The sequence below is a fragment of the Eptesicus fuscus genome, chromosome 4 (genome assembly GCF_027574615.1).
Source record: "Eptesicus fuscus isolate TK198812 chromosome 4, DD_ASM_mEF_20220401, whole genome shotgun sequence".
Lineage (NCBI taxonomy): Eukaryota > Metazoa > Chordata > Mammalia > Chiroptera > Vespertilionidae > Eptesicus > Eptesicus fuscus.
Genome location: NC_072476.1, coordinates 75,074,604 through 75,088,739, shown reverse-complemented (window position 1 = coordinate 75,088,739; position 14,136 = coordinate 75,074,604). Strand labels below are relative to the sequence as shown.

The 14,136-nt window shown below is 32.8% G+C and overlaps 1 protein-coding gene across 1 annotated transcript in view; it reads left to right on the top strand.

Moving 5' to 3' along the window:
- TNPO1 (transportin 1) overlaps positions 1–11,350 on the top strand; it is an 84,007-nt gene extending 72,657 nt beyond the window's left edge. Inside the window, exons 19-25 of the mRNA XM_028139626.2 lie at positions 1,025–1,123; positions 1,324–1,419; positions 4,233–4,308; positions 5,167–5,266; positions 7,062–7,136; positions 7,949–8,091; positions 10,691–11,350. Of these exons, the coding sequence (XP_027995427.1) occupies positions 1,025–1,123; positions 1,324–1,419; positions 4,233–4,308; positions 5,167–5,266; positions 7,062–7,136; positions 7,949–8,056 (554 nt within the window). The 3' untranslated portion in view covers positions 8,057–8,091; positions 10,691–11,350. The remainder of the gene's footprint in view (positions 1–1,024; positions 1,124–1,323; positions 1,420–4,232; positions 4,309–5,166; positions 5,267–7,061; positions 7,137–7,948; positions 8,092–10,690) is intronic.
- Positions 11,351–14,136: the final 2,786 nt, after the last annotated feature.

The following is a 14,136-nucleotide window of genomic DNA, read 5'->3' as shown; positions in this document are numbered from 1 at the left end:
TGTTCTTACAAATATTAACCATCTAACTTAGTTTTTATGAGTTTAAACTTGTATGAAAGGATTTCGTTTCTTTGTAAGACTTTTACAGATCATGTGTCCCTTCTTTAGGGGGTACAGTGTCTAGTTCTCTCTTTATGTTACCAATAATGATGATTATTTTTTAGATTACTGATTTTCAACCAGGGCAATTCTGTGTGCTGCCCCACTCCTGCAGATTTTTTTTTTTTTAATAAAAATATTTTTTTATTGATTTCAGAGAAGGAGGGAAAGGGAGAGAAACATCAATGATGAGAGAGAATCATTGATTGGCTGCCTCCTGCATGCCCCCTACTTAGGGATTGAGCCTGCAACTCGGGCATGTGCCCTTGACCAGAATCTAATCTGGGACCCTTCATTCCACAGGTTGGGGCTCCCGCAGAACATTTTGTTTAACCCTGGGGGTGTGTTGCTGGTCTGGTATATAGGGCAAAGGATGTTGCTCAAAGTCCTACAAGGCACGCGACAGACCCACATACAACAGAATATCTGGCCCAAATTATCAGTATTGTTAAAATTGAGAAACCCTGGTTTTAAATCCACTGATTTTTAAAAATTATATTCTAATTCTTCATTTAATAGTGAGAATACATATGCAGAGACATTTTCTATATCAATAAATTATTTCCCTGAAGTACACATTCTATAGGAGAGGCAGGATCATTGCTTGATTCTCTTTATTTGCTAGTTTTCAAAATAATGAATTGATTCCCAGCATTCTCCACAGGTATCTATGTTATATTTCAGAGTTTTGTTTGTGTTTGTTTTTTGAGTGTACCCAAATTGTCCTACCTGTAAGCATTGGTAGCTTAAGTTGGCTCCTACGAAAGTTCTGATATTGCTTCTTTCAGTTTCTTAAGATAAATATTTACCAACACCTTTAAAATATTGCTATTTATTGCCTGCATTTCATTTTCTATCTAGTAGGCTTTCTTTAAAGCATCATACACTGCTGTTAAGTATACATTTTAAAACATTTTTTTTCTAGCTGATTTCATGCCAATATTGGGAACCAACCTAAATCCAGAGTTCATTTCAGTCTGCAATAATGCCACATGGGCAATTGGAGAAATCTCCATTCAAATGGGTAAGATTTTTTTCTTCTTTAAAAGTGAAAATTTTTAGATGCCTTAATATTTTTGTAATTGCCTTTTTCATGTTTTGTTTTTAAATTTAAATTAGTTTTACATATTAATAATAGCTTATGTCACAGTTAAAAAAGGGAGCAAAGTTGGTATTTTAACATTGAAATTTTTCTTTTGTTTTTCTCTTTTGGGGATGATCTAGGTATAGAGATGCAGCCTTATATTCCTATGGTGTTGCACCAGCTTGTAGAAATCATTAACAGACCCAACACACCAAAGACGTTGTTAGAGAATACAGGTACCATATGACTGAACTGTTTTTGGTGAAGAGAAAATTACTTGCCTTTTAGCTTTAAATTAAGATGCATAGAGAAACCAAAGTTAGCTTTAGAAACCCAGCTTATTATTAACAGCTATTTTGGATTCTCAGTAATGGAATGTACTGTTTTTAGCTGCATTCCATAACCAATCTTCAGAAACTTTAAAAAAAAATCACCTTTCCCCCTATTCCAGTGTCTTAATACTTCCCAAAATGGACCCAGCTAAAATAACGATGGAACAATATAAATTTTACTTTTATATTAATTCAGAGAGCAACTGGGAGCTGGAAGTAATGATTTTTCTTTTTAATCTGTAAAAATATGGCCAAAGCTAGATTGCAGGTAGTGGCTAATTGGTTTATAATGGTGTATATACGTATGTAGTTTCTATTTTGTATATACTTTTCCTTCAAATTGAAAACTTAGGCAGTACTTTGTGGGATTTTTATTCAGGAGGCTTGTTTCTCTTTTGCATTTAGAGAGCATGTTTATATTAAAGAGTACCTTCCATACCATACTATAGAACACATTTCAGGGTGATTTCCTTCCACCGTCTTCGATTTTTGCTAATGATACAAGATATAAATTTTGCTTTCAATCAGGCACATCTCTTTCTTTATATACTAAGGTAATTCCAGTAATATATTCATAGTCGATGAAGGTCTTACCAAAATACTGGACAAAGATTAAAATAAGGCTTTCTAAATAATAATTGTTTTCAAGGCCATTTTAATTTTATGTTTTTTGATTATAGAAAGTTTATTTTGGCCTAATGTAATTAAAATTGATATGTTTATTGGTATGGAAGGAAATCTTTTAATTATGAAACAGTTATATGGCTGTTTGGCTGTATGGGTACTGTTTATATCATAAAGCAAATCAGATTTTCTTGCTAAAAAGTGAAAGTCTTTGTGTAGGATGGTTATGAATTCTGTCTGGTTTTTGTCTCTTTAGAATGCAGTACCTATACATGACATTCAGATTTAGAACACTTGCCATTATAAAATTATTATTAAACCTAAAGAAACTTTATTTTTAAATGTGAATGCGTAACTGCAAATAAATGTTGAGTGTAATGTATGTTAAAGTTTCTTGTGGGATATCAGCTGGTGAATTCCTTTAACAAATTGGCTTTATCTATAAGATTATATTCTAAGTATGATTTCTACCCTAAGTAAATCAAAAGGTAGTCGGTAATACTTTGCAAATTGATGTGATTAAGAAACACACTTGGCATTCACTGGATTACTCTTAATACAAGTGGCTGCAGAAAATGTTTTATTTCCTTACCCAAAAAAGGAAGTAATTATTATGTAAAATCATTGTCAATGTCTAATGTCTATAGATTTTAGCAACTTAATTATCATTATCTTAATACTTTGTAAAGCCAATTCCTTAGTGTATGCAGTTATTTGCTTTTTTTCCAAATTAGTATATCCTACACTGAACTTTCTCAATGGACCATCATCTGCTTTATCGCATGTTTCATTGGATTGTTCATACTTGCCTGTTTAATGAGAATGTTGCATAGTTTGTGTCTTTTGAACATAGGTTTTCTTTCTCTTGCTTCATATGAATCTGCTGGATTTTAGTATTATCTGTGTAGTTTGCTTCAAGTAATCCTTAAACATTTTTCTTTACCCCTCACCCTTTTTTTATGAAAGGTTAACCTGTAAGTTTTTGAGAGAACACCATTAAAGCACTTCATGGTTTGTTTTCTGTTTGTGTGTGTTTTTTTTTTTCACGTTGTGTATAAATGTATTTATATGTATGTATCTTTGAATTGCAGAATACAGTTCTGAGTTGCACTTGTTTTAGCCCTTTTAAGTATAAGAACTTCCTGAATTTTGATGGTGAATATGTTTGATTAATTCCCATTTTGCATAGAATATTAGCATGTAATCAGTACAGTGTTTATCTACTTTGTGCTATGCCTTTTATAGCAAAGACAGAATATTTGTTCCATTGGTCCACATATCACATGTCATTACAGTGGACTGTCTGAATTTCCTTTATGTCAATATGGTATGAAATTAGTGGACTATTACTTGAGTTGTTAATCACCATTAGAGAGTTTTCAGAATGGGATTTGACATAACACAGCAATTTTTCAATCCATTCAGTGTATACCGTAATATCTAAAATTTGACAGTTGATTTTGATAGGCAACAAATGGTCCACTGGTTTGTTTTGGAAATGTTAACAAACAAAAAACTTTGCCAAAATTTGGATTAAATTCCTAGATAATTTTCAAAAATGGAAATCACTTTATAAAAAGAGATGTGGAGAAGTGAGAAGGAAATTTTAACTGTTTTAACTGAGAAGTGTGTTTGAGTAGACAATTCAGAAATGTAATCATTCGCATTTACTAATTATTGGGAAAAAAACATAGATTTCATTATTAAATTCTGAAATTTCAACTGGCTTTAACTGAAGAATTTCTAAATCAAATAATCGCTCATCTTTTTATTAACAGAAAGTATGATATATTGACACTTCATTGAGCGAGAAAAGCAATTCATCATGGTTTTTGGTGTTCTCTCAATCTTTAAAGTTTTTTCCTTTTGTTTTTCCTTTTTTAAGAGTATGCCATATATGTTGCTGCCCCTTATTTTAGGGGGTGGTAGTAAACAGCACTGGTGAAATCTTATGTTTATTATCATACACAAATTCTGTTGGTTTCTGTTTCTGAGTTATTTGTTGTTTTTTCTTTATTTTTTCTCCTTCCCCCTCATTTGCTCATGTCTTGGTTGGCGTTTGGTGGTGTATAACCGTGATTGCGTTACCTTAGCAATAACAATTGGTCGTCTTGGTTACGTTTGTCCTCAAGAGGTGGCCCCCATGCTACAGCAGTTTATAAGACCCTGGTGTGTATTATTCAATCTTTTTTTTTTAATTCATTTTTCTTCACTCTTTCTTTCTATCTCACTTTTAGATATATTTTCAGTTGGTTACAAAAATCACAATCCTTAATCATTGCCAACCATGTGACTAATCTTGTCCTATCAGGTTTGTGAGGTTTTTCAGCAGCATCGTCATGTATATTTATTTTATGTTGTGGCTAACGACTAATTGATGCATGGGATAAGATTGTCACATGCTTGCTGTGTTAAGCTTGATTACACATGAAAAGCATTTAAATATCCACCAGTAAAATAAAGATGCATGCAAATTCTATAAATTTAGGTTTTTGCATTATGTTTTTTTTATAATTAATTTGAAAACTTGGATTGCATTAAGAAATACATGTTTAAATTTATGTATAAAATCTTATTTGCTTATTAATGTAAAAGTTAAACATCTACACCATAAGTTCTAAAATAATAGTTTATATTGTGGCAGTATATCCTATGTTCTGCTTCTTTCAATTGATAATCTTTCGATTCAGTCATTTTAGTGTTTAATGGAATACAAGTCATAACGCAGTCTTTTAAATTGGTAATTTACTCTTGGCTCAAGCTCATTAATAATTTAAATGAGAGATTAAAATCAATTGTCCATTTTATAGATGTAATCTATTAATAGGAAAATTTGAATTTTATGGCTTTTATTATTTGAAATTAGATGGGCCCACATACAGTAAGTGTGAGAAACTTAAGCTTTATGAAAATTCTTTTAATATAAACATTATATGGTGTTGCTTATTCCATTAAATACTGTTCATTAGTATTGTAATTGAACCTGCTTCTTACTTAAATGCTAAACTCAATTCTATAATTTAATAGGTGCACCTCTCTGAGAAACATAAGGGACAATGAGGAAAAGGATTCAGCATTTCGTGGAATTTGTACTATGATCAGTGTGAATCCCAGTGGAGTAATTCAAGTAAGACATTCCAAGAATTTGTATATGTCTCCCATCCCTGAATATCAATTTGTTGAGTGATAATATTTATACTTAAGAGAGTGACCTAATAGTGGAATACTCTTTCTGTTAATTAGAATCAAACTGACAAACTCAGTAGTGAGTAAAATAGAATAGTGAATCAGCCATTGAAACTACTTTAATTTTGAGAACTTATGGTTTATTTATCCTTATTTTGTTTCCTGTCTTAATTCTTATTATGTTTAGACAGTTTTAGTATTTAAAAAAAATTATTTGGCAATAGTATCAAGCATGAATCTGACCAGATCTCTGAATCCAACTGCAGATTTGCAAGACACACAAAATAGAAACGTGTTGATTGACACCATGTATAGGAAATCAATAAAATGCAAGCCGTGGCACTCACAGTTAAAAGTCCCAGGTTCCTCAACAGATTAATTGTAAAGGGTAAAAGGATAAGCAGGGTTTTCAAGAAAATGACCATTCTCTTCCAAGAGATGGGTATTTTAAACATTTTTTAATATTTTCTGTCTTGTATTAAGTACTCTGTTTTTAATTCAGGTTTATAAACATGCATTACATTACCAGCTTATAAAATCCAGATTAATGTGGGTGACAGGCATTGAAAACTTACAAACTAGAATTCGAAAAAATCTTGACTAATTTCACATTTGTAAAACAATAACTTACTATCTTTAGAGATGGTTTCTACTTGCAAAATAACCTCCTGGCAGTAAGTTGGGGTTTTTTTTGTTCATTATTTAAGAACTTTGTGTCACCTTAAATGTGCTGTAGAGGTATCATATGACGTCTACTATGCTTAAAAGGAACATTTTCCCATTGGAATTTTAGCTACTTTTTTTTTTTTTTAATTAACACATGAAGTAACATGTATATGGTCATGAATCACTACCAACTTAAGAATTGGTAAAAATTTCTACTTTTTACATAAGTATTTGGATATAGTTAAAAGAAAAAAATCTTATGTTTTCTTATGTTTAATCACAAATTCTAGATATGTGTATATATATTTAAGTTTCTAACATCACACTTTGATCATTTAAAGTAGTGAACATGTCAGGACACCAGCTACATCTTGAATGTTGTATCTTGAGTGTTTTCAGTTTGATAATCTATATTTTAAAAAACTTTAGTTAAGTATTTAAAGGCTTTGCTTGTTGTCACCTTGTTCTTATAGTCAGAATAATCTGATTATCTTTTAAATTGTCTAAGCATTGGGGTTTTTTTTTTGTTTTGGGTTGGGTTGGGTTAGGTTAGGTGTTATTTGTCGCTATATAATTAGTTTTTTCTAACTTGGTCATTTCAGTTTCTATATGAAGATTAGTCTTAAAATTTAGATCTGTTCATTTCTGTGCTTCAAATTAAGCTTATTTGTTGTATGCTTTTAACTAACTTTAAATTATTTTTAGGCTACTTAGAACTATATTATTACTTCATTTATGTAATTCTTTAATGAAGCTTTTTTAATTGATGTTCATTTGGTACTTTCAGTTCATTGCTGATATTAAACATTTATTAGATGTGTTTTGTGATGTAAAATAAAACATAAAAGGGCATTAAATTGCAATATAAACTGAATGAGGAGAGGTTCGTTCATGGTAGAGTAATAAGGACAACCATTAAGCAATTCACTTACAATTTTTATGATTGTAGTTGATTTTTTTTTTTAATTTTGGCTAGGATTATATCATACATATTTTGAAGTTTATATATCTTTTTTCGTGTGTTTGACAAATATAATATCAATCTAAAATGTATTTCTTGCTTGTTACAGGATTTTATATTTTTTTGTGATGCCGTTGCATCATGGATTAACCCAAAAGATGATCTGAGAGACATGTTCTGTAAGGTAACTAAAAAGACTTTACGATACGCATCTTGGAATTGTTACAGTCGTAGTTGGAAAGTTTGAATTATTTTTATATTTCATATGAAACTAAACTCCTCAAATCAATATTGGTAGACTATACAACCTAAATCTTTGTTCTCAATAAAAAAGTTGTTTTCAAGCAGTACCACTGATACCTTGGTCCAATTATCCCACCTATGCAAATTAATATATATTTTCAAGGATGGCTGGCTGAGATTTAGAGTATAATACAAACTTGAATGAAGTAAATCTTAAGTGGTCTCCATGGGGATTAAACCCACATAGTTCTTTGTTTTAGTAGTGCCCCCTGTTTGATTAACTCTAGTCAGCATTCAACGATAACAAAACAAAAAAAAAAGAAGTAAAATGCTGTTCCATGTTTGAATCACCTAATAATAAAATTAGTGAACTATATATACTTAAAGCCAGGAATCCAAAGCTTTGTATATTTCCAATTTGACAAAACTTAATATAGCATAGAAATTTTATTCCTTTGAGTGAATTCTATGCTTTTTGTTTTTCATAAGTATTATATCAGAGATTGCTTAGCATCTATTACTGTGACACTTGTTAAATTCTAAACTTCTCAAAAAAAGTTTAGCGTGTTCAGTGAGGTGCTTTAAGGCAAGACATAGAATATAGAATCCAACAAAGTTTGAGAATTATTACTTTAAAATGGATAAAATTTTAAAATAATAAAATCACTAGTTTTTTTTATTTCTGAAGCTATGCAGATCTGAGTTTTATCTTTTGTTATTGATAAATTAATGATTTTTTTTCACACTTTGCAGATCCTTCATGGATTTAAAAATCAAGTTGGAGATGAAAATTGGAGGCGTTTCTCTGACCAGTTTCCGCCTCCCTTAAAAGAGCGTCTTGCAGCTTTTTATGGTGTTTAACCTCATGCACTTGAGCTGCAGTCCCATAATTAGGGGTAAGTTGTAAGTAGCTTAGAATTTTTCAGGATGAAGAAACTTAGGACTATTATCTAAAACTACTGAATAGAATAGAGCTATTTGTTTTCTACAGAGGTTGGATAAAACAGTATCATGCTATTTTAAATTACTTAAGTAGAATATTTTAGAGAACCATCAAGCAAGATAAAATGCATGGTTCCACTTTGAATCCTAGATAGAAAGAAATCCAAGCTGGCATGCTAGTTAGAATACTTAACATTGCTTTAACTGTTGCCTTTTTTTGCCCTGTAAGAGATCACCAGAATGCAAGTGGTTTACTTTTAAAGCATGAATTTCTGATATATCAAGGAGTTATTATGTAGTGAACTTTAGGGAAAACCCAAGTAGACTGGAAGTGGGTTTTGTCTCAGTATCTAAGAATATTTAGTATTTAATCTTCAACATACATTTTTTAAATATAGGTTTTTATTGATTTTTTTTGAGAGAAAGGGAGAGGGATAGAGAGATAGAAACATTGATGAGAGAGAAATACCATCGATCAGCTGCCTCCTGCACACCCTCCTACTAGGGATCAAGCCCACAACCCAGGCATGTGCCCTGACCAGGAATCGAGCTGGTGACTTCTTGGTTCCTGGGTCAACACTTAACTGTTGAGCCACACCAGCCGGGCTCAATGTACATTTTTATTGAACACCTACCAATGGGCCTAGCACTGTTGTTTTTAAATGGGCAGTGGAAGATTGTTTTGATTTGGGGTGGTAGAGAGTAAGTCCACTTGGACTCTTGTTCCTTGAGATTTTCCATACTTATTAAGTTGAACTAACAATTCTGGTTTCTTGGCCTCAGTTCCTTCATTGAGTTCTTTTGAGGATTAAATGCTGTTAATAATATCTGATGCCAAAATTGGGTATGTTGCCTAACACACTAAGTTGGTTCAACAAAGGTTAGGAACATGGGCCAGTACAGGTACAGTGAACCAGGGTTTATAACTTTAGGTTTTAGATAAAAACTGAGACATGTTTTACTGAAGGCCAGAGAATGTACTCGTGTGTCCAGCAGTTGTGTAGCAAATAGAATTACCTTTAATGTTGGGGTTTTATTTGCTTGCTTGCTTGCTTGTTTACTCTGAGCTAGGTTTTAAACCTGGAAAGATTCCAACATCCAGTTTGTCTAATTAACCTAGAAGACAGTAGAAATAGAATTGCAGCCTCTGGAATGTCTCAGAGTCCTTTGTGTGTGTTGTCCCTGGGGGTCTTGGGTCCTAATAGCTGTTTTATGGCCTTAGCATTTTGGAAAAGTGCTTGATTCACTTAATGTTAAATCATGAGAATGCAATAGATGAGAATGACTTTCAGTATCAAGGGCCAAAAGATTCAAATGTGAGCTAAGTCTCAAGCACTTCCAAATTTATTACCTTCTGTTGTCTCTATCACATCACCAATTACAAATTAACTGTGGTGACCATGTTCTAAGACAAGTTATTTTCCGGTGTATAAGACGACTTTTTAACCCAGGAAAATCTCAAAAGTCGGGGGTCTTATATGCCGGAAAATACGGTATTTGGGTTTTAAGCAATCTGATATACATTGTCAGAGATTTTTCTAACCTAGTATGTAGTAATTCTTAGTTTTCTAATTAGAGATAAAAGTCAATCAGTATATTTTCCTGCCTTTTTTTTGTATTCTACCGTTTTTTCAGAGGCAGAGTAAAGGGGTTGCTTGTACTTCTCCACAGATGGGCTAGTCGCCTTTGTGAATTCACATGAACTTTCATAAATGTCCAAGGTTTGGCATGAGTGGTTCATAGAGTTTTGTTGTGAAAGTTCCACTGTCAGATACTAGTTACAATTTCCCAGTAATCTACCTATATTTCTTGGTGTCACTTTCATCATTAAAAATGTTACCACTGAAAAAGTTCTTACCAGGAAAATCAAGGGTTCTGAGAGTATAGAAAATGACAGAGTGAAATAGGGTCAGAAGAATTATTAATTAGTAGCATCAAGAAGTCCAGGTTGCCTTACTGGCGTGGCTTAGTGGTTGGGCGTGGACCTATGAACCAGGAGGTTGAGGTTCAATTCCCAGTTGGGGCACATGCCCAAGTGGCAGGCTTCATCCCTAGTGAAAGTGTGAGGGAGGCATCCAATCAATGATTCTCTCTCATCATTGATGTTCTGTCTCTCCATCTCTAAAATCTATGAAAATATATTTAAAAAGAGGGGAAAAAAGGTGTTAAAATTTACTTTTTTATATTTGCTGAGTGTAGTGGACACCTTTAATACCTCCTATGCGAAAACATCAGACAACCAAAAATAAGTGATGCCCTTTGAGCTTTGGGGTTTTTGTTTGCTTTATATTGGGAATACTGGCAAAAAGGGATGCTTTGTCTTTATGAAATGCTACGCACCTCTCCATGGTTGTCCCAGCTTGGTGTCCCTTTTTTGTATCTGATGCAGGTGACAGTTGAGACTATAGAAGGAAGCAACATGGTTATCATTAGGCAGTTTGTCCGATTTCTCATTTTCTCTAGGTAGAGATAGCATCATTACTTGATTAATTTTGTGGTCCACTGACTTCAAAAGAGAAACAATTGTTAAACTATAAAACTGTTTTCTTACAGGTCCTTCAGTCTTGGAGACTATGAGGGAGCCTCTGCACCCAGGGAAAATGTTACCCTTTACAGGGGGGAAGGGTAAACCAGTAGGGAATACAGTACAATCCCAACCCTACTGGGAGGGGCGGGAGGGAGGTGTTGCCGTCACTGTATTGTCGATGTTGGGAAACGTTTTAACATCTGGAGCCTTTGTGGGTGGAAATCTGTCTTCAATTACAACTCCGCACTGGATGTGAAGAAGCAAAAACAAACAAAACCTATTCAGTCTACTCACAAAACAGTACATTCTGGAATATTATGGGGAATTGTACCAAAACAAGAACCATATAAATGATGCATAGGGATAAAAGAGGAAAATTTATATAGCGCACAATAAAGGAAACCTAAGAATGGGGGTTACAAACAGTAAAGAAGCTTTTTTTTATTATTATTTAAAGGTTTTTATAAATTTTCCCATGCGATGGGGCCTTGTTTTTGCATGCTGATAAAGAACTACACAAATGAAGCTAATAGAATTAAAATCAGCTTGCCGAACCATACTAGAAGCAGGTTCTTGGAAGTTACAATTTAAGGTACCCCAAAAAAAAGTCGGAAATAAAAAATCTAATTTAAACAATGAAGCACCCTGTGAAATGCCAAATGAGTCACTCCTTTTACCTTTGTGGGGTGGGCAGGGAGGGAGGAATAAATGGGGTTGGACGTATCAAACAAAAGATAGAACTCTTGATTTTGCATTAAAACATTAATGTAGTGGATATAATTTGATGGTTGTACTTCATTAGATTTAATTTCTAGGCCAAGACGTTAATTTTAAAGTGCAGTTTAAGGTTCAGGCATGCATTCTGGCTCATAGTGATTGAAAGTAAATTAGTGGGAAAGTAAGTAGCATGCTTGCATCACGTAGAGTGAGATTGGTATTCATTTACCTCTGTTGCGCCAGTTTGTGTTGCAGTTTACCAATTCAATATAGCCCTGCATTTAAAATTCCTTTTTAAGATTTGTGGATTTTATTTTTATTAAGAATATAGATATATAAAGTACTGTAGTTTACAGCTAGGCCTTGAAAATACCTTTTTAGGATCTGTTAGGAATAAGATTGATATTGTATTGTGTGTAACCTGCACAATGTGGAAAGCTGATATACCTGTGCAAAATCTTTGCCTCTGTGCTGTCAGTGTGATGTGCTTTCTGCATGGTTATATACTACTAGTGATTTCATCAAATTTCAAAACTTCAATTACATGGTAAAAGATCTGTAAGAGGCTACATAAATGTTAGTTGGCACATAAAGACAATTGTAGAAGTTGAAGACATGATTGCTATATTTCAATGTTTATTCCCACTCAGCATAATGCCTTCTAAGCTTTTTTTTGTTGTTGTTGTTCAAAGCATGATCTTAAGGATATGTTTAAGTTAATGGATGTAATGCAGGGTTCCTACACTGTATTGGCGCATGTTGGTGGCCCTCTGTGCCCTAGATATATGCACACAGGGTGCAAGTAAAAAGCTACAGAGTGAAAGTTGATTTGGATCCTCTTCATTTCATTTGTTTAGCTTTTCTGTTATTTTTTCTCTACTTACATGTATTCCTGTGAATAAATCCTTGTTAAGTTAACCCTTTACTTTTCCTTCCATGTGTATTTTCTTATATACTGTGAATGTGAAATCCTAACTGGTACACTTGATCTTGTCTCCATATAAAGTTTCAAGTCTTTATTAATTTGGATTGCCTGAACAGTGTATCCCATGATGATGAAGGAAAATGGAGAGATTTTTCTTTTTAACTCTGCTGGTCAGAGATGAAGCCACACCTTTCCATTTTTCAATGCTGCATATTTAATCTGCAACAAAAATGTTAAGCCATAACAACCTTTTTATATTTTAGTTTGTCACCTTTGCATTGCAGAATAAATACTGAATAACCATTTTTATAAGCAGTTGCTCCTCTTTGCATGGTTCTATTCTTCTAAAGGTGTTGAATGATACAGCCATTGCACTGAAGTTTGAGCTGTATGTGTGTGAATTTATAAATACCGTTTTAAAAAATTTCAAATGCATGGTAGCATGCAGAAAGGTTTTTGTTGTGTGTGTGTGTGTGTGTGTATTTTTTTTAACATGTTCTTTCATCTTTCCTGTACTTTGGCTTTGCAAATTTCAGTCTGTAGAGCCTAAAATTAAATGCTATTTCCTTATCCAAAAAAAAAAAAAATTTTTTTTTTTTTTTTTAATTATAAGTTGGATCCAAATGGGATGTAGCATTTTTTTCTTTCTACTACCATTACTTCACTGGGAGCTCAAAATTTGCTTCCTACCTAGTTAGTCTTTAAAACCTAATTGGGGTAGCTGTTTTATCCTTAAGTTCTAGTGATATTCTCTAGTTTGTTTTTTAAATACTTTTCACAATTTAATATGGGAGATATTTTAATATTCTAGAATAGGTAATATTTTAAATTGAAAGAAAATGGCAAAATTCTTCTCTAAATGCTTTTAAACACAAAAACAACCTTCAATAAAATTATTTGGACCTGTAATTATATGTTGACTGAAAAAGCAATATTGTCACCTGGTTGATTAAAAATTGATTTCAGTTAGGCAGACATGTCACATAAGAATATGCTCATTTGATAACCACTTAACCTGTTTTTTAATTAAAAGGAAATTTAATTTAAAAATAGAGAATAAATTACCTAAATATAACTGGCAACCTGAGATTGGGTTGGGGTTTTTTTATTCCCCCCTCCTCCCCATGAGGTATTGTGTTCCTAATTTATATTTCAGATACTTAGTATAGCATAAGAATTTGCAGAAGCCATTTAAGTTCTTTTGAGGTAAGCTCTGATTTAGCATTTATTCTAATACATCATGGGATATATATATATGTATAAGCAACTTAATTCTTGTGGTATAGTCGTAGTAGTTTTGAATGTTGACTGAGTGTCTCTGAAATTGTGAGTTTGTCTTTGTTACATTCCAGTGTTTCTGCCTCTTGGCATGCTTAAAGCACGGCTTACTTCATCTGCTCCTTACACACTAAAGTGCTGTTGGTGTGCTCAACTACAGACATAGCCGCTGCTAAGTGATGTAGATTTTCTACTTGAATATTTTTATGTTGTAGGAACCTCAGGAGGTCAGTGTTTACTGTTTTATATATGCCTTCTTTTTCCTGTTTGAGCTTCTCTCTTTGAAGGATTCTAACAGAACAAAAGCTGCTGATCAACCTAAGTTGGAAACAGAAAGTGTATTTAATATAATTTAAATGCATATTTGGCAGTTCATTTTTTAGTCCATTAGTAGATAAACTTAGTGCCACAGATACTCATTTATTCAGGAAAGAATTTTGCTTTTTGTATTGTCTAATCTCTTTAATAACTTCATACTATGTAAAAAAAATCACTTTTTTATATTTTTTGGTTATTTCCCAAATAATCAATATGTAAATAATCTTTAAGAGC